Source organism: Bufo gargarizans, chromosome 6 (genome assembly GCF_014858855.1).
Source record: "Bufo gargarizans isolate SCDJY-AF-19 chromosome 6, ASM1485885v1, whole genome shotgun sequence".
Taxonomy (NCBI): Eukaryota; Metazoa; Chordata; class Amphibia; order Anura; family Bufonidae; genus Bufo; species Bufo gargarizans.
This window is the reverse complement of record NC_058085.1, coordinates 140,469,788-140,489,439: the sequence shown is the minus strand read 5'-3', so window position 1 is coordinate 140,489,439 and position 19,652 is coordinate 140,469,788. Positions and strand designations below refer to the sequence as shown.

The following is a 19,652-nucleotide window of genomic DNA, read 5'->3' as shown; positions in this document are numbered from 1 at the left end:
ATATTGGCAATTTGCAACATGGGAAATAACTGTTACTACAGTAACCCATTCCCAAAAAGGAGTGTTTACTTACTGTATACCCTCTCCATATAATATATACATACATTTATTCTATGAAATTCCACTCTACATTACTAGTACCTAACCCGGGGAGAGGGAGAAGCAAACTCACTTTCTGTAACCTGCAGCTACATAAAGTAGCCACTGGTCGTTACCATGGCAACAATCCTAAAGTCCCCGAGTCGTTCCCTTCCTGTGTCAAAATAACCCAGTCGCCGCTCTTCTACTGATTTCCAATGATATTAATTCAAACACCAAGTAATAAAATACACTAACAGCCCCACATCCCGTACAAAGCGACGTTAATTGCCGCTGCTTCGCTGAAATGGTGGCGCTAGGCAGTGAAACAGACAGCCCAGAGACGTCAGGGGCCCTGACAGAACCCGGAAGTGATGACGTGTGCCGGGAATTGTGGACTAGGCATAGAAGCGTAGGCAGCTGATTACCGATCAATAAGCAATCGATTGCCGAGCTCAGATTGGTGTGACACACAGGACCTAGAGCCATGGAGGCTCTTTACCATCAAAGTAACAAGTGAGTGTGTGAAGGTAGACAGATGTCAGAGGCTTTGTACAGATACATTATATTATTACTAGGATATATCTAATGTTATGTATGAATTTATCTAATAATATTACAGAATGCATCTGAGATGGATAATAGCGGGGCTCTGATGTGTCAGGCAGACTCATGTTAGTGTCTTTATTATGGCTATACTGTGTGGGTTTCCTGCAGTTATATGAAGATGTGGCAGCATTATAGCGGTTTGAAATCGCTGATCCCTCCACGTATCCGGATTGTGGCAAATGTAACATCAGGACAGACTGTATTCACATTTGCATTGCATCATGCGATGGTATATATTGTCGTAGATGCATTGTAGAGGCCCGCAATTCCATATTGTGGAGTCCTAGGCACTCCGCGTGCTTCTGTATAGTGCCTCCATATGAAATGTGATGCAGATGAGTTTAGTTTAGGGCCTTAGGCACACCGCTGTATTTTTGGTCCCCTTTGTTTCGCGCATCGGATGCGGCCCCATTCATTTAAATAGGGCCTTAAAAGATGTGGACAGCACTTGGTTGTCCTTTCAACCGGCTCGCAAAAAAAGGTAGAAACATGTCCTATTCTTGTCCATTTTGTGGACCAGGATTTCCACAAGGGGGAAAAATGGTGCCATGCAGATGGCTGGGATCCGTGTTGTGCATGCATGACATTTGGTTGTGTGAATGAGGCCTAAACTGGATACAATTAAAGCAAAATCTTAGTTGTGACAAGTATTAGGCTCTGTACTTGTTTTCACTCTTTGTGGGAAACGGTGTGTTCATATAACTGACAGCAAGCAGAGATCTTGCAAATGGCACTAAAACATATGGTTTAATGATTATTGTTATTTTTCTTTTTTTTCTTTAGACATGTCCATGAAGTTCAGAATCAGATGGGACGGCTGGAGTCATGTGACAAACAGTCTGTACATAGTAAGTATGGTAACTCTATGAGTTCCAGCTGTGTGTCTCACGATAAACCTGTCAGGATCGTAATCTCTTTTCCCTTTGTGGGAACATCAGTCACATATATTGTCTTCAGCAGATCTGTGCCTATGAACCTGGCTGACCTGTTACATGTGCGCTTGGCATCTAAAGACATATGTGTTGGTCCCATGTTTATATGTGCCCGCATTGCTGAGAAAAATGAAGTTGCCATATATTCCAATGAGCCTCTAGGCACAACGGGAACGTTTCTGTTAGGCTACTTTCACATCAGTGTTTTTGCTGGATCCATCATGGATCAGATCAGAAACGCTTCCGTCATGATAATACAGCCGGCTGCATCCGTTATGAACTGATCCATTTGTAATATCTCTAAAATAGCCATGACGGATCTGGCACTAAAGCCATTGTAAGTCAATGGATACTGGATCCGTTTTCTATTGTGCCTGAGAAAACGCATCCGGCACCATTGACTTACATTGTGTTTCATGACGGATCCGTCTTGCTTCGCACTCAAATACACTGGTTGCAGCACTTTTGTGTGCGTCATGGGAACGCAACGGAACGGAATGCATTTTGGTGCACTCCAGTTCAGTTTTGTCCCCATTGACAATGAATGGGGATAAAACTAAAGAGTTTTCCTCCGGTATTGAGATTCTATGACGGATCTCAATACCGGAAAGGAAAAGCGCAGATGTGAAAGTAGCCTTACACCTAGAGGCTCTGCTCTCTCTGCAACTGCTGTTCCCTCTCTACTTTGACAGGGACAGGCATTATGATGTTTTTACTGCCAGGCCCTGTCCGTTAAAGTGCAGAGGGCACCACCGTTGCAGAGAGAAAGGGAAGAGCCTCCAGGTGTAATGGAAATGCCCCCGTTGCTCCTAGAGGCTCATTTTTATGTAATATAAAAGAACTCCACTTCCTTTTGTATGCTTCATAAAGCCTAAAATCGTATGTGCATTAGAAAATTGAGGCAAACCTTTGCCCCCGTACAGTGCCAGACTTTGGCGAATGTCCTCTGACTGACCATCTGTTGATTTGTTCTTTACCAGTCCTAGAAAACGAGATCCAAGCCAGAATAGACCAGATTTTTAGTAACCTGGAGCGTCTAGAGATCTTGTCTAGCAAAGAACCTCCCACCAAGCGTCAGAATGCCAAAATGTGAGTAATCCAGGTTTCCGCTGTGTAATCTAATGGGTAACCATACTAAGTAACTGCTTCATTCCCTAAAGAGCCATCCGGCATGAAACGCGTGTGCTTTCAGCCTTTACCACACAAGGACATCTCTTAGGTTTTAGAAATAAAGTTTAATGAATTGAGCACTGTACATGCGTAACCGCTTGTACTTTCGAAAGCTAAGTTCACATGACGATTGGTGGAACGGACAAATGCCCAAAATGTGTCTTTTTACTATACATCTGTATATGCTTTGCAATACACAGACACCATGCTAGAAAACATATACAGTTTGTTTGCTTTTCTCTAGATAGATGGACAGATAGATACATGAGCTGGAAGTGTGGTTATTAAAGGGGTTGTCTGAGTTATATAAAACAAAACACAAAACTTCCCAAACGTCACAAAATGTCAAATAATCAATCTATACTTACTTGTTACTCCTCTGCCATTGATACGTGTGAGGAAAGAGATACACGGCGGCACTGCCTTCGCTGATGTAGCTTTCAGTGGTAGGAAACCGTTAGTGTGGTACAGTATACTCCGCTGCATGGTGCTCAGCGACAGAGGTTAAGGCAATGGTTTGCGATGAGGAGAGAGAGGATGAAGAAATCGCGGCACTCACCGGAGTAGACAAATTGTTGCTGCTTTATTTGAACTTTCTTAGAAGACGATACATGAAGGATCCAGGGGCGGACACACTGTTGCAAGCGGCGACGGCCGTTTCGCGTGTGGGATCGCGCTTCCTCGGTCCGCCCCTGGATCCTTCATGTATCGTCTTCTAAGGAAGTTAAAAAAAAGCAGCAACAATTTGTCTACTCCGGTGAGTGCCAGCGATTTCTTCATCCTCTCACTCCTCTGCCATTACCATTCCCAGCGGTCTTTGCTGTGGTTGTGTACAAGCCTGCAGCACCGTCTCGTAATATATACCGCAGAAGTGAAGCCATATGACCTATACCGCCTTGTATACAAACACCCGGAAGGGGAGCAGAGCTGCAGTGCTCATAACGGCTGGGGAGTAACAGGTGACTATAGGCTCATTATTTATTTTATTCATTTAGGGCTCATGCACACGAACGTAAATTCTTTCCGTGTCCGTTCAGTTTTTTTTTGTGTGGACCGTATACGGAACCTTTCATTTCAATGGGTCTGCAAAAAAAACTGAAGTTACTCCTCGTGTGCATTTTGTTTCCGTATTTCCGTTCAGCTAAACAATAGAACATGTCCTATTGTCCGGATTACGTACTGTTCTTTCAGGGGCCAGCTGCTCCGTTCCGCAAAATACGGAATGCACACGGATATCATCCGTATTTTTGGCGGACCAGGAAAATAAATACGGTCGTGTACATGAGGCCTTAGTGGTGTTTTGGGCATTAATGGGGTGTGCAGTGCTTAAATATTGATGATCTATCCTCAGAATAGGCCATCAATATCACATCAGTGGGGCTCCCACTCCTGGTATTCTTGCCAATCAGCTGTTTGCGAGCACTGCTTCCGTTTCAAAATGACGTGTACGTCTTCTTGCTCATCTCACATACAGAGGAGGCACAGTGTAAAAAAGTGAATGGGACAAGCAGTTGTAAGCGAGATAATGCCCAGGTGATTTTGAAGGGGTAGCTCATGCACGCAGCTTTATACAGCTGATCGTCAGGGGTGCCAGGAGTCGGACGTGATCTGATATTGATGACCTATCCTGAGGGAATTTCATCAATATTTACCCCCTGCACAACCCCTTCAATCTAACAAAAGTGACTTGGTATTTGCTGCCTTCAAGATTTAAAGGGGTTATCCAACCCCTATAATGCCCCCTCTTTTGCCCAGGCCCCTCACACAGGTTGTACTTACCTTGCCCCCTGGCACCCGCATCGCTTCAGATGCCTCCCCTGCATTCCTCCTGCGACGGGGACGAGCCTTCCTAGCATCGCAGGTGGGAGGCTCAGGCATTAGAGGAGATGCCCTATAAATTTCAGTTATTGTGAGAAACATAAAACTTCTGGCCAGATACATAAAAAGAGGCTGAAATAAGTAATGTGGTTGTAGTTGCTGACAAACAAGTGCAAACTATTACTGTGTAAGCAGTAGGCCCTAACCATGACTGTCTTTACAGTATGTTGCAGTTCCGTCATATGGCGGCAGCTGTAGCTTTGTCACAAAGCATGGACAGAATGCAAAGGGAGTGACAGATTTAATATCCACTTCATGAGTGGAACTGATAGTATGTACTGGTGTATTATTATTGAAAGGGGGTTGTCGTTTTTTAAATACCCCACCCGGCAGGACCTGTTGGGTAAAGCATAGTTATCTACCCCCTGACGCTCTGTTCCAGCTCTGTGGATCCACGAGGTCTTCACTGTCCCCACATATAAACTTCCAGCATGGACTGAGTCACACGTGCAGCTGCCACCAATGACTGGCCACAGTGGCGAATGTGAAGCTGTCCATGCCAAAAGTTTCCATGCAGGGACCAAAGCACAGAGAATAAAATGGTGGACCCCCGGAAGCAAGTGTCGAAGAGTAGGTAAGTATGCTTCCATCGACAGGTGAGTATAGTGTTGTATCTTATTATAGTCATCAGACTTAGTGTCCAGGATCCGCAGCTTTGGTGACAGGTACAACTCGGTCTAATAGTAACATAGTACATAAGGCCGAAAAAAGACATTTGTCCATCCAGTTCGGCCTGTCATCCTGCAAGTTGATCCAGAGGAAGGCAAAAAAAAAAACCCTGTGAGGCAGAAGCCAATTTTTCCCACTTTAGGGGAAACATGTCAGCCATATGACCAGAGCTCGGTGTCATGTACTTTTATTTTAATGTTTTTTTTCAATAAATGGTGATTTTATTCCTACTGTCAGCTCGAGTGACGAAATTTTCCCTTTCATTGGATTCTCCTTCGACAGGTACCACTGGATGGGGTATTTAAAAAAACCAAAAAAACAAACAAATGAAGTCTGACACCCACTTTAACGTTACAGAAATCTTAATACAATGAGAGTAAAAGATCTGAGTAATCTGATATTTTGGTGGTTTGGGTTGAGCTGCATTGACGGAGAGTGTCAGAGCGGCATGATCTAGTGAGGAAAAGGTCCCCAGTAATCAGGGAAGCCAACTGGTGTCCATGGGCTATGTCTGGTATTACAGCTCAGTACCGTACAACTGGTGTGTAACCGAAGCAAAACCCTCATCATCCATAGTGAAAGTGATGACCATTCTCAACTCACTGGCCGTATCAAACAAATACAGGAAAGGGTTAAAAATAATAATTTTTCCCATCGTGAAGCGGAAACGCCAGTCATCTCTTTACATGTCGCTGCTTCAATAATCCTAATTAGTTTTTTTATGGTTTCAAATAGGATCTGGGAATTTTTCTTATCTCCTGTTATAACCTAAACTTCAAAAAGGTACAATTGCTTCAGAATAATAATTTACTAAAAAGAGATGCAAGGAGGGAGAAGTGAAATACTTGTGAGGCTGGCATGCAGACCCCCCCCCCCCCCCCTCGGATTCCACACACCCCCCTAGGGCGTTCTTGGGAAGCTTTTAATTGAAGCAGGTCAGAAGAAGGGCACAGAACAGGTTTCCTGTGTGTGGGTTTTCTGATAGTGATTCTAGTTTCCATATTGAGCAGGTATATACCTCGGTTAACCCTCCCTGCGCCGGAGCCGAACGCCGCACGTAACGCCGTGAGGCCTTATACAAGGACAGTATAGATCACGTATGTTCTATAAAGCATAGACCTACATTCCTATGAAAGTAATGTTATATTACAAGTCTTCAGACTCTCTCACTTTTTTCACATTATGTTGCTGCCTTGTGCTAAAGTAAAACATTTTCTCCATCATTCTGCACTCGATACCTCATAATGAGAAGGAAAACAGAATTATAGAAAAGTTTGCAAATTTATTAAAAAGGAAAAATGAGGAGCCCTACGTTCTCTTCAAACAGCTGATGAGTGGGGGTGCCGGGATCTAATATTGAGGACCTATCCAGAGGATAGATCATCAATACGGGGAACTGGCCGACCCCTTTTAAGGAGAACAGACGATAACCATCCATATGCCCTCATGGAGGGGGGCTGTTCTTGCTCAGGAGACCCCTCTATGGACCAGGGAGGAGGACTGTGCCGCTCTCACTCTGGTTAACTCCATGGATGGCAACTCTTTACAATGACCAAGATGTGATACTATGTATTAGACATGCAAGAGAATCTTCCTCCGGCAAAAACAGGTCTGCCATGGATGTGAGACGCTGTGGCGACAACCCCTTTAACTGAATGCCAATATTCCATTCTGATTTACTTACATATGGCCTATTGTATGTGTTGGGTGGGAATCCTGTCCAGTAATAGTTACATTCTCTTAAAGTAATGGAATACAGATCCAAGGGGATAGAAAACCATGGCTGCCTTCTGCCCAAAATAGCCATATCTGGCCACAGTTTCTGAACCGGTGTGGTGCTGTTTCTTTAAGAAATCGGCCATGTTTCAGTAAGAAAATAATGCGTCGTGTGTATGTGACGTCTCACCAGGGCTGCCAACCGTCCAGAAAAAAAGGCGACTTTTCCTGTGTCCGTGAAAAAATTAGATGTGTCCGTGATTTTAATTTTTTTTGTGTGGCTGGTGGTATTGACTAGATTATTTTAGTAGTAGTAATTATAATCATTTTACAGCTCCCTGTAAATGATGGCAATACGTTTCATCAATATATTGAGCTATAGACATGTATTATTTATAATCTGTATTATTTATTATAGTTTTCCAATTTGTCCGTAAAAAGTGTCGGCTGTCCGTTACTTTGGGATAAGTTGTCCAGAGAAAAATAAAAACTCTGCTTGGCAGCCCTGTGTGTCTCACATGGAATAATACAGGCAGATATAATCATTTAGAATTAACTCCCCGTTCCTGCTTTGATAGGAGAGTCGATCATCTGAAATACGATGTGCAGCATCTGCAGACAGCATTGCAAAACTTTCAGCATAGGCGCTACGCCCGGGAGCAACAGGAGCGAGAGCGAGAGGAGCTGATGGCACGGACTTACACCACCAACGTAAGTTTCGATCCACACCTAAATTTCGTCACATAGCATCCATAAATACATTTATTAGGTGTTAGCATTTTCATTTGCGAGGCAAAGGAGTGCACGATATATGTCTTCCTGGATTTCCCTTGAAGGGTTTGTACAAAACACGGCTGCTTTCTTCTGGGAGCAGCACCACCCCTGGGTTGCGTGTGGTATTGCATGTCAGCGCCATTCATTTCATGGGAGCTAAGCTGCAATACCAGACGCAACCTGTAGGCAAGTGTGGCGCAGTTTGCGGAAGGAAGCAGCCATGTTTTTAGTCTATAAACGGTCACACCAGTGGTGCTTAAACCATCCATCCTTCTGAACCGCAGAGAGAGTGCCGCTTAATAATTTCTTATCTACAGACTCTCAGCCAAATCATAGCCTTTAAGCGCTCAAAGCGCCGCTGATTCAGTGTCTTTCATGCGTTTTACAATTTATTGAGGCTTTTCAAGCCTCATATGCCTTTACGCAGTTCAGTTTACTTAATACATAGATCTGGGTGATGGGTTGTCTGATAATCATATCATTGAAAACGATTTTTTTGTTTCCTGTAAAACAACATAACCACTGGGGTCACCCCCTTCCCAATTTCTCACACAGGATTCAGAGACCTCAATACACATTGATGAGACCCTCCAATATAATTCCTCCGTCCGTAATGCACACCAAGGGATAGACGACCTTCTGGGGAGTGGGACCAGTATACTGGAAGGGATGAGGGACCAAAGGAAGACCTTAAAGGTGGGGAATCAGAAGGGACAAGATGGAGTTGGGGGGAAGAAATATGGCAGTGAGCTCTTAACCACATACAATCTGCGCTTCCTCTACAATCTGCTTCATATTGTTCATAGAAACTACTATATGCATCAGGAGAAGTGTGTGATATACTGGTGAAAGCGATGTCTAAGGGGTTGGCCAGGGTTAGTCTACTTTCACACTCGCGTTTTGGCTTTCCGTTTGCGAGATCCGTTCAGGGCTCTCACAAGCGGTCCAAAACGGATCAGTTTGCATTCTAATGCAAATTCGCTCAGAATGCATCAGTTCAGTCTCCATTCCGCTCTGGAGGCGGACACCAAAACACTGCTTGCGTCTGATGAAACTGAGCCAAAACGGATCCGTCCTGGCACACAATGTAAGTCAATGGGGACGGATCCGTTTTCACTGACAATCTGGCACAATAGAAATTGGATCCGTCCTCCATTGACTTTCAATAGTGTTCAAGACTGATCCGTCTTGGCTATGTTAAAGATCATACAAACTGATCCGTTCTGAACGGATGCAGATGGTTGTATTATCTGTATTATTTGTGCGGATCCGTTGTATTAACGGATCCGCACAAAATGCGAGTGTGAAAGTAGCCTTAGGAAAAAGGGTTGCTTGCTTTTCCCCTGAAACAGCTCCCCTCTTGTCCATGGATTGTGCTCGTTATTGCAGCTCAGCCCTAGTCACTCAAATGGGGATGAGCTGCAATAACAGAAGAAAGAGTGGCGCTCTTTTTGGGAGGAAAAAAACAAAACCTTATATCTAATCCTGGCCAACCTTTTATAAAGGGCATCTGTCAGCAGATTTGTACCTATGAACCTGGCTGACCTGTTACATGTGCATCTGTGTTGGCCCCATGTTCATATGTGCCTGCATTGCTGAGAAAATGAAGCTTTAACCCCTTAGTGACCAAGCACATAAAATTGCATTCCAAGAGCTAGAACTTTTTTGTTTTTTCATAAATGTACTTGTATGAGGTCTTATTTTTTGCAGGACAAGTTATAGTTTTTAATGCACAATTTTAAGTACATGTAATGATTGATTAAAGCCAGCCGTTTAGCTAAAACCCCCTTTGTTTGCGTCAGTAAAAACACGTATGGGTGGTCACTAAGGGGTTAATAAATGCAAATGAGCCTCTAGGAGAAACGGGGACGCTACCATTACACCTAGAGGCTCTGCTCTCTCTGCAACTGCTGTGCCCCCTGCACTTTGACAGGGCCTGGCATTGTAAACTTGATTACGCCTGGCGATGACTTCTCCTAGTGCAGGGGTAGGCAACCTCTGGTACTCCAGCTGTTGTGAAACTACAACTCCCAGCATGCATACTACCTCTGCTCTTCTCAGAAGTCTCACATAAATGAATGGAGCATGCTGGGAATTGTAGTTTCACAACAGCTGAAGTGCCGAAGGTTGCTGATCCCTGTCCTAGAGTCTCGTGATGCGCTGTACGCTTCATTATCCGGTGCAGGTACAGCACTTGAAAGAGGCTGTTCTCTTCTGTACTGCAAGCCTCTTTCCTGTACTGCGCTGGATACTGAACCGCACAGCGCATCACAAGACTTTAGGAGAAGTTAGGACCAGGCATGATCACATTTACACCTCCTGGTCCTGTCAATCAAAGTGCAGAGGGCAGAGTGCATTTATTAAAACTTTTTTCTCAGCAATGCGGGCACATATGAACATGGGACCAACACAGATGCCTTCAGCTGCCAAGTGCACATGTAACAGGTCAGACAGTGTCATAGGTACAAATCTGCTGACAGATGCCTTTTAGGCTACATTCACACAAGCGTGTTTTGTTTCCGTGTCCGTTCATTTCAATGGGTCCGCAAAAAATGTGGCCAGCACACCGTGTGCTATCTACATCCGTATGTCCGTTCCATAGCCCCGCAAAAAAAAGGATAGGCATTATTACAATGGATCCGCAAAAAAAATGGATACCATACAGTCGTGTGAATGTAGCCTTACCATATGTTCTGAAAAACTCACTGCACCTACAAGAAGACATATATTACCTATGGGCGCAGTAGGTGCTTTGTGTAACCTGTGCCTAGTTATAGTAGAGCCACTGGATTATAGTTATTTGCTTTATATAACCGTTAATGTTGCTGCATATTCATGGGCTCACTCATTCACTCAGTTCTGATAGCTGCCCTGTGGTTGTTCTCTATTTCTGTGCCATTACAAGGCTGGATGTTAACAATTGCGATGACATTGTCCTTTAACGTATTGTCTTGCACCTCCCACAATCACGTACTGGAAATTCTGATGTCTCGTATCCATGTGCATTCAGCGGGATGCTGCAAGTACATGAATATAAAATTCTTAATGCCATAGCTTCTGACCTGGAAGTGCAGAAAATTTTTAGCACGCCGTGTGAAACTATATAGGGTCAGGCACATGGCAGTATCCATTTTTAAAACAGATAGTACACTGACCCATACATTTTAAAGGGGATTTCCAAGTGTTTTTACTGATGAGCTGTCCTCTGGATAGGTCATCAGTATCTGATCGGTGGGGGACCTGTATAGTAGCGCTGTGGCCTTCTTTAGCATCTCCTAGGTCAGGGGTAGGCAACCTCCGTCTCCCAGCTGTTGTGAAACTACAATTCCCAGCATGCTCCATTCATCTCTATGAGAGTTCTTAGAAGAGCAGAGCAAGTATGCATACTGGGAGTTGTAGTTTTACAACAGCTGGGAGCCGGAGGTTGCCTACCCCTGTCCTAGGTCAGCCACATAGAAGTGAATAGAGCTGGGCTGAAATACCAAGCACAGCCACTATACAATGTATGGCGCTGTTCACGAAGAAGGCTGTGGTGCTACTGCAAGTGCCTCTTCCTTCTTAAAAAGCTGATCGGTGGGGGTCCCAGGTGTGGGACCCCCACTGATCAAATACTGATGACCTGTCCTGAGGATAGGTCATTAGTAAAAAAAAAAAAAAAAACTCTTGGAAAACCTCTTTTAAAGAGGACCTGTCGCCTCTCCTGACATGTCTGATTTAGTAACTGCTTGCACTCCCCATGTAATAGCAATTCTTCAGCATCTATTCTTATGACTCTATGTTGTCCCATTCTATTATTATTCCTGCTAGAAGTTATGAATGAATTACTAGCAGTTTGCAGTGAAGGTCCAGCTGGGTGTTACCAGTTTGTGGTGTGTCTCTGCACACTCTGACACTGGCAGCATTGCTTAGATAGTGTCAGACTGTTTAGGAACACACTTCCATCTGGACCTTCATTGCAAACTGCTAGTAACTTATTTGTGACTTCTATAAGGAATAACAAAGGATTGGCACAATATAGGCACAATATAGAGTCATAAGAATGAATGCTCTAGAATTATTATATGAAGGGGGGGGGGGGGGGGTGCAAATAGTTACCAAGTCAGACATATCAGGAGAGGTTACAGGTCCTCTTTAATGGATCCATGCACACATCCATTATTACAGATCACTGTGCCCGATTCAAGAATCTTACAGCAAATCTTATTCCTGTTCATTTTTACAGATGAGAATAGGCTCTTCTCTTAATGGCGGTGTGGAAAATGAAATGAACATGGAAGCTATCCGTTTTTTTGCAAATCAAATAACTGATACTGCCATGTACATGAGGCCTAACTGAAAACTTCACTTTGTCCCTAACAATCTTAAGGCCCATTCACATGGCCACATGGCCACATGGCCCGTTCCACGGGCCCGGAAAAAAAGCTAGAACATGTCCTATTCTTTTTGACAATTACGGACAAGAATAGGCATTTTCTATGATGGTGCCGGCCATGTGCGGTCCGCAAAACACTACTGTCGTCTGAATTCACATCATGTTTTTGTCCCACGGTTAAAGTATACACATGACGTATGCATTAAACGAATGCCTCTGACCGATGTCATACAGTGGCATCCGTCACCATCGGTTTCCATTGTAAAAAAATATCCATCAACGTACCTTTTTTTTTTTTTGGCTGGACTCTGCATGATGGAAAAGAGTAGTATGCTATGCCTTTGCTTCCTTTTTTCCCCTCAACATATATGTTTAAACATAGGGAAAAACGTGATTTTGACAGCCCCTAAAATGAGCGGTCCAGGATAAAAAAAAATAAAAAAAATAAAAAAAAAAAGCTTGATTTCTCCAGACACAAAACCACTCGTTTCCAAGGTCCGCGATTGGCTTTTTTTGGTTTTCTGTTTGACAGTTTTGATAAATGAAGCCCGGTCGTATAGTTGGGTTGGCTCCGGTTCCATAGATCAAGCAGAAAGACCTTTTATACGCCATGGTACAGTATATTGAGGGTTATCTAGCATGATGTCATGGCCACCTTTTGAACGCTGTTTATTTTTAATCTAAAGTCCAAAGTTCGGCGCTGAATACTTTCTTAATATATCGTCAGGGTGAATTCACACGTGGCAAATTTGTTGCAGAGATTTCTGCAACTGTTCTGTTCATGTGAATGGGGCTTGTAAAAATCCATGCGCTTGCTGCCAAAATAACCCCATTCAGATAAATGAGACAGATTTTCAGCCGCAGAATATTCTGCATCAAATCTGCCATGGCGGTTGGAGTTTAGTGCTTCTGATACTGAACTCAAGATGCCAGTTAAAAGATTATACCCATCCGGATTTTTATGGTATATCCACAGGATATGCTGTAAATCTCCGATAGGTGTGGGTAACGCCTTGAGACCGGTTCCTAACTGAGGAGCTGGACCCTGTCTCCTGCTGCAGTAAATAGAGAGCAGGCCGGACATGTGTGGCTCTCTCCATTCACTGCTATGGTGTCACGGACGTTCCCGCGACAGGATTCCCGCGACAGGTGGCAGGAGATTGGTGAGACTGGCAACACGTGGTTTGATCTGATAGGTTTTCCTTGTGGATCAATAGGCATCTGTGTTGTTTCTGGTAATGGCCACATCCCTTGCCTCAGGTGTTGCTAATGTGGTCATTTATAACCTTCCTTATTTATTGTTGCTTCTCCCACAATGCTGTGCGGTTTATAGCTTCAGTTTCAGTTGTAGATTGCTGGGGTGTGGATTGGGGTTCTGTGTGTTGCATTCCCCTATTGTTTGTATTAGACCTGAAGGGAACTCCTGTTCGTCCTTCCTTTTGGAGGAACAGGTAGTCTCGTCCCTGCCATTAGTACCAGGGTCTTATAGGGCTATATAGGATTCTAGGTATTCCTGCGTATGAACACAAGGGATTAAAATATCCAAGGTTCTAGCCCCTAAGGGGGGAAATAGTTATTGCGGCACATCCATCGGCCGAATTCTCGCGCCTGCGCCGTGTGCGTCTGTATTCGGCGCAGGCGCAGTGACTGTCTGACCGCCCCTGGCTCCGTAATCGGCGCAGGTGCAGTTTTTGGTATCGAAATCAAATCCAAATTTTGGTATTGAAACAACCCTATACTGGTAGTCAGTCAGGTTTTTGGTTAGGGTTTTTCTAGGAGGTGTCCATCTTCCTTACCTAGTTCTCAGGCCTGATTCACTGTCTCCCCCCCTTCCCTCTTATGCTCGGTGTGGAGTTTCCCTCCCAAACTGAAGCGTGACATCATAAACAGCCCAAACCGCCTTTTTTTTTTGTTTGTGTGCATCCATGGATCCTATCGCTGCACTGGCAGGTCAGCTGCAAGGGCTGTTTTTGGAGGTAGTTGACCTCCGCACGACTGTCTTGCAGATGCAGAGACCACAGGCTGCTGGTCCTAGTGGTGGTTACCAGGCCTGTCTTAACCTCTTGGGGACACATGACGTACCGGTACGTCATGATGTCCCGGTACTTAAGAACACATGACATAAATTTTTATTTTTAACCCCCCCGGGCGGTGCTGGGGGAGCGGGCGGCGCGCGATCATCCCGCCCCCTTACCCTCTCTCTCATTTCCAGGATGGCCGAGCGGTTAGCAAGCAGAGTGTCAGCACATTGCTGACACTCTGCTTGAAACGGCTGACATCTGTGCTGTGATGTCAGCCGTTTAACCCCTTTCATGCCACAGTCCGTAGGGACCACTGTATGGAAGGGGTTAACAGGGAGGGAGCTCCCTCCCTCTTCCATCGGGGCTGCTGTGCCTTTTCGGCCCCCAATTCTTCGGACCCCAATGCTCTGATGTGGCAGCGGGTGATGGTTACCATAGCAACCGGACGCCTTCACTAGGCTTCCGGCTTTCCATGGTGCTGATCAGACTTCTGCTAAAGGCAGAAGTCTGATCAGACTAATTAAGGCCTAGTTCACACGAACGTATGGCATTTATAGTTTTTTGCGGTCCGTTTTTCACGGATCCATTGTTTCGTTTTAGAGTTCCGTTGTGTTTCCATTTCCTTTCCGTTTTTCCATTCCGTTTTTCCGTATGCCATGTACAGTATACAGTAATTACATAGAAAAAATTGGGCTGGCCATAACATTTTCAATAGATGGTTCAGAAAAAACGGAACGGAAACGGAAGACATACGGATGCATTTCCGTATGTGTTCTGTTTTTTTTGCGGAACCATTGAAATGAATGGTTCCGTATACGGACCATATACGGAACACAAAAAAACGGCCCGTACACTCGCAAAAAAAGTTTGTGTGAACTAGGCCTTACTGGCCATTAAGTTGGCTTTTGAGGAATGGCGTCATTGGTCGGAAGGGGCGATTCATCAGATCACGGTGTTTACAGATCACAAAAACCTGGCTTACTTGGAGTCGGCTAAATGATTGAACCCGAGACAAGGCAGATGGTCTTTGTTTTTCACCAGATTCAATTTCATTGTCACCTATCGTCCTGGGGTTAAGAACGTCAAGGCTGATGCCTTGTCACATCATTTTCCTGGAAGTGATTTAGAAAATCTGAGTCCTATACTGTCGGAAGGGGTGGTGATATCCGATTCTTGTCCCATCGGAATTGCGTCACAAGGTGTTTGAGGAACATCACTGTACGGTTCTTACGGGACATCCTGGGAGTAGATCCACTGCCGACCTCATCTCTCGTAGATTCTGGAGGCCGGGGTTGCGTAAGTCTGTTGAGGACTATGTGTAAGCCTGTAGTACCTGTGCACGTGCTAAGGTGACACATACTTGTCCTTCCCGATGTCTACTTCCGTTGCCCATCCCGTCCAGACCATGGACTCACTTATCCATGTATTTTATCACTGATCTACCTAATTCTTCAGGAAAGACAGTCATTCTGGTGGTAGTTGATCGCCTTAGTAAAATGGTGCACTTTATAGTGTTGCCGGGCCTACCTAATGCTAAAACACTTGCACAAGTGTTTGTTGATAACATTGTGAAACTCCATGGCATTCCCTCTGACGTGGTCTCGGATCGTGGGACTCAGTTTGTTTCCAGATTCTGGAAGGCGTTCTGTACTCGACTGGGGGTACAACTGTCCTTATCTTCGGCTTCTTATCCTCCGTCGAACGGACAGACGGAACGCACTAATCAGAGTCTGGAGACTTACTTGAGATGTTTTGTCTCTGCGAACCAGGAGGAGTGGTCTTCGTTTTTGTCTTTGGCAGAGTTTGCCATAAATAATCGTAGACAGGATTCCACTGGTAAGTCGCTGTTTTTTGGGGCATATGGGTTTCACCCGCAGTTTGGCACATTTTGCGGTTCTGATACTTCTGGTATACCTGAGGAGGAACGTTTTCCTTCATCATTGTCATCTATATGGCGGAAAATTCTAAATAACTTGATGAATCTGGGCAAGAGGTATAAACGTGTGGCTGACAGGAAATGTATGAATGGTCCGGACCTAAGAGTGGGTGATTCTGTGTGGCTGTCCACAAGAAACATTAAGTTGAAGGTACCTTCTTAGAAGTTGGGTCACTGTCATTATTAATCCTGTAGCTTTTTGTTTTGAACCTCCTCAGGCCCTGGAAATTCATAATGTGTTTCATAAATCTTTGTTGAAGAAATATGTTGAACCTTTGGAGCCGTCTTCCTTGCCACCCACTCCTGTCATGGTGGACGGTAGTTTGGAATTTCAGATCACCAAGATAATTGACTCTCGAGTTCTCCGTAGATGTCTTCAGTATCTTGTTCACTGGAAGGATTATGGACCATAGGAGATGATGTGGTACTGGCATCTGACATGAATGCCAGTCTTTTGGTGAAAGCTTTTCACAGGTCTCACCCTGATAAGGTCGGTCCTGGGTGCCCGGAGGTCACCCGTAGAAGGGGGGGGGTACTGTCACGGACATTCCCGCGACAGGTGGCAAGGTGGCAGGAGATCGGTGAGACTGGCAACGTGTAGTTTGATCCTTGTGGATCAATAGGTGTCTGTGTTGTTTCTGGTTATGGCCACACCACTTGCCTCAGGTGTTGCTAATGTGGTCATTGAACCTTCCTTATTTATTGTTGCTTCTCCCACAATTCTGTGCGGTTTATAGCTTCACTTTCAGCTGTGGATTGATGGTGTGTGGATCTTGGCGGAGTTCCTGGTGCTTCCATAGCCCCTTTTGAAGTAAAGTCTTTCTTTTCCCTTTTTGTATTTTGTTTGGGGTTCTGTGCGTTGCATTCCCCTATTGTTTGTATTTGGCCTGAAGGAGACTCCTGTTCGTCCTTCCTTTTGGAGGAACAGGTAGTCTCGTCCCTGTCATTAGTACCAGGGTCCTATAGGGCTAGATAGGACTCTAGGTATTCCTGCGTATGAACATGCCTACCTCTGAGGTCTGTTCATATTAGTAGTCAGTCAAGATTTTGGTTAGGGTTTTACTAGGAGGTGTCCATCTTCCTTCCCTAGTTCTCAGGCCTGATTCTCCCCCCCTCCCCCCCCACCCTTTCCCTCTTATGCTCGGTGTGGCGTTTCCCTCCCACACTAAAGCGTGACACATGGAACTTCCGAAAATAGCAACGGGGCACCTACTTGGTTATTTTCAGAAGTCGCATAGCAGTGAATGGAAAGAGCCACACGTGTCCGGCCTGCTCTCTATTTACTGATTGTAACGGGTCCCTATCAGCACCTACATCTGCCATAGTCATCAGATTACGGTTGTTAGATTCTATTATATAGCGTCGTATTCCACAACGCTTTACAAATTCAGAGGGTTCATGTACCACACAAAAGACATCACAATGTAACTGGCTAATATACAACTGAAACACTAGGAGTGAGGACCCTGCTCGCAAGAGCTTACAATCTATGAGGAATTGGGGTGATACATAATGTAGTTGATTGTGATATGTTGTAGTCAACAGTGATGACTTGTTCGCCCGCGAACATATGCGGGCTGCCATCTTTTTTCACAAGTCCGGCGAGGCACAGGTAAGCCCTTACCTGTGCGCGAGGTGGTCTGAAAACAAATATGGTCACCGGGAGCAGGCAGTTCCGGGACCAGCCCGATGAAGGTCCCCGGTGGCTGTTCTTGGAACTGCCTACTCCCGCTGACCGCACTTGTTTTCAGACCGCCTCGCGCACAGGCACAGGTAAGGGCTTACCTGTGCCTCACCGGACTTGTGAAAAAAGATGGCAGCCCCCATATGTTCGCGGACGAAGAATGCGATCTGGCCATTATTGTAATGAAAGCAGCGGTGTAGGCCAATCTGCTTCAGATGTGTGGACTGTCAGAAGATCGAGTTCAGGTCTGAGGAGTTGGTAGGGGGCTTACTCGGAGAACAGTCCTTTTAGGAAGCTTGATAAGCCTGTCCGAAAATATGTGTTTTTAAGGCACATTTAAAGGTAAGGAAGCATTTAGGACAGACTGAAAGGTGGAGAGTTTAGTAAGAGGGAGACCGATTAGTAATGAGTTGCATTAGTCAAAACGAGAATGAATCAAGGTAACAAGTGTTTTCCCGGTTTCCACCATAAGAAAAGGCCGGATTCTGGAGATATTCTTGAGGTGTAGATGACAAGACCGTGCAAGTGATTGGATATGGGGAACAAAGGAAAGATCCGAGTCAAACATGACCCCAAGACAGCAGGCGCGCTTCCCAGGAGTTATGATAGTGCCGCAGACCGTAATTGAAATATCATGTTTAGGTGGTTTAGTAGATGAGAAACAAAGAGGACATGATGGAGACAGCTGCCAAACAATTTCTGGTGTTTTGGCATAAAGAAGGGGTGATGTCAGGGGATGAAGTGCACAGTTGGGTTTCGTCAGCATAGAGATGGTACCGAAAGCCAAATCTACTGATAGTCTGTCCGATGGGGGCCGTGTAGAGGGAGAAGAGTAGAGGACCTAGTACTGAACTCTGAGAAACGTCAACATCAAGAGGAAGAGGAAAAGAAGTAGAACCACTAAAGGAGCAGCCAGAGAGATAGGAAGAGAACCAGGAGAGAGCAGTGTCCTTAAGGCCAATTGAGTGGAGCAATAGGGGTACAGTAGGAGTGATGGACCTTCTCTCTCAGGATGTCACTTTCTATTCCATGATGACTATTTCACTTCTTCCAGGTCTTCTGTTTACTCTTATTCTAAATCTGATACGACCATGTTTTACATTAACACCATTAACTCCTCACCTCTGTTCGTCCTTCCTCACTTTGCCCCCATTTTTCCCTTTTCCGTCTTACAGGGAACCCAGAAAAAGATCCTGGATGTTGCAAACATGCTTGGCCTTTCCAACACGGTTATGCGGCTGATTGAGAAGAGAGCGTTCCAGGACAAGGCCATCATGATTGGAGGGATGCTGCTGACTTGTGTGGTTATGTTTCTAGTCATCAAATACCTGACATGAGATGGAGGATGAACCCTCTGTTCCCTGGACTGCGCCTCAGCCTCCTATCTGTGCTTTTCCCCACCCCCTCATCATATGCTGTGAAATCTCGGTAAAGCCACTAAAGAAGAGGAAGGAGGAAAGTATTTTAAGGAAGAACAGACTTTTAAACAAGACATTGAATGCTTAACGAACTAGAGATGCAGATGTTCTTAAGTGTATTTAATACTTTTCTCAACTGCACATTGTCTATTAAAAGTACATACCGCCATACAGCTCAATGACATAAGCTGGCTGATGGACCGCGGACTGTTCACTTGGGTGGCTGGCATGGTATTCATGGAACATACAGATTTGGGCTAGCAGGATATCATGAAAAAAGGAAATGGATACAGCTAGGTATATACTAGGTCCTTATATCTAGCTATGAGGGCATGATCGTCTGCAAAAGGTTTTTTTTTTTTTTAAATGTGAAAGTGAGAAGTCTAGGAACCATG

At 44.8% G+C, this 19,652-nt stretch overlaps 1 protein-coding gene across 2 annotated transcripts; it reads left to right on the top strand.

The window, feature by feature from the left end:
• Positions 1-443: 443 nt before the first annotated feature.
• On the top strand, positions 444-19,426 carry GOSR2 (golgi SNAP receptor complex member 2). 2 transcript variants are annotated; one of them, XM_044298177.1, is made up of 6 exons: positions 444-594; positions 1,471-1,535; positions 2,600-2,708; positions 7,631-7,763; positions 8,382-8,522; positions 19,015-19,426. In XM_044298177.1, the coding sequence occupies exons 1-6, from the start codon at positions 566-568 to the stop codon at positions 19,174-19,176; spliced, it is 639 nt and encodes a 212-aa protein (XP_044154112.1). In that variant the 5' UTR covers positions 444-565; the 3' UTR covers positions 19,177-19,426. The 2 variants fall into 2 exon arrangements, with proteins under 2 accessions (XP_044154112.1, XP_044154113.1); XM_044298178.1 differs by lacking the exon at positions 8,382-8,522.
• The last annotated feature ends 226 nt before the right edge of the window (positions 19,427-19,652 follow it).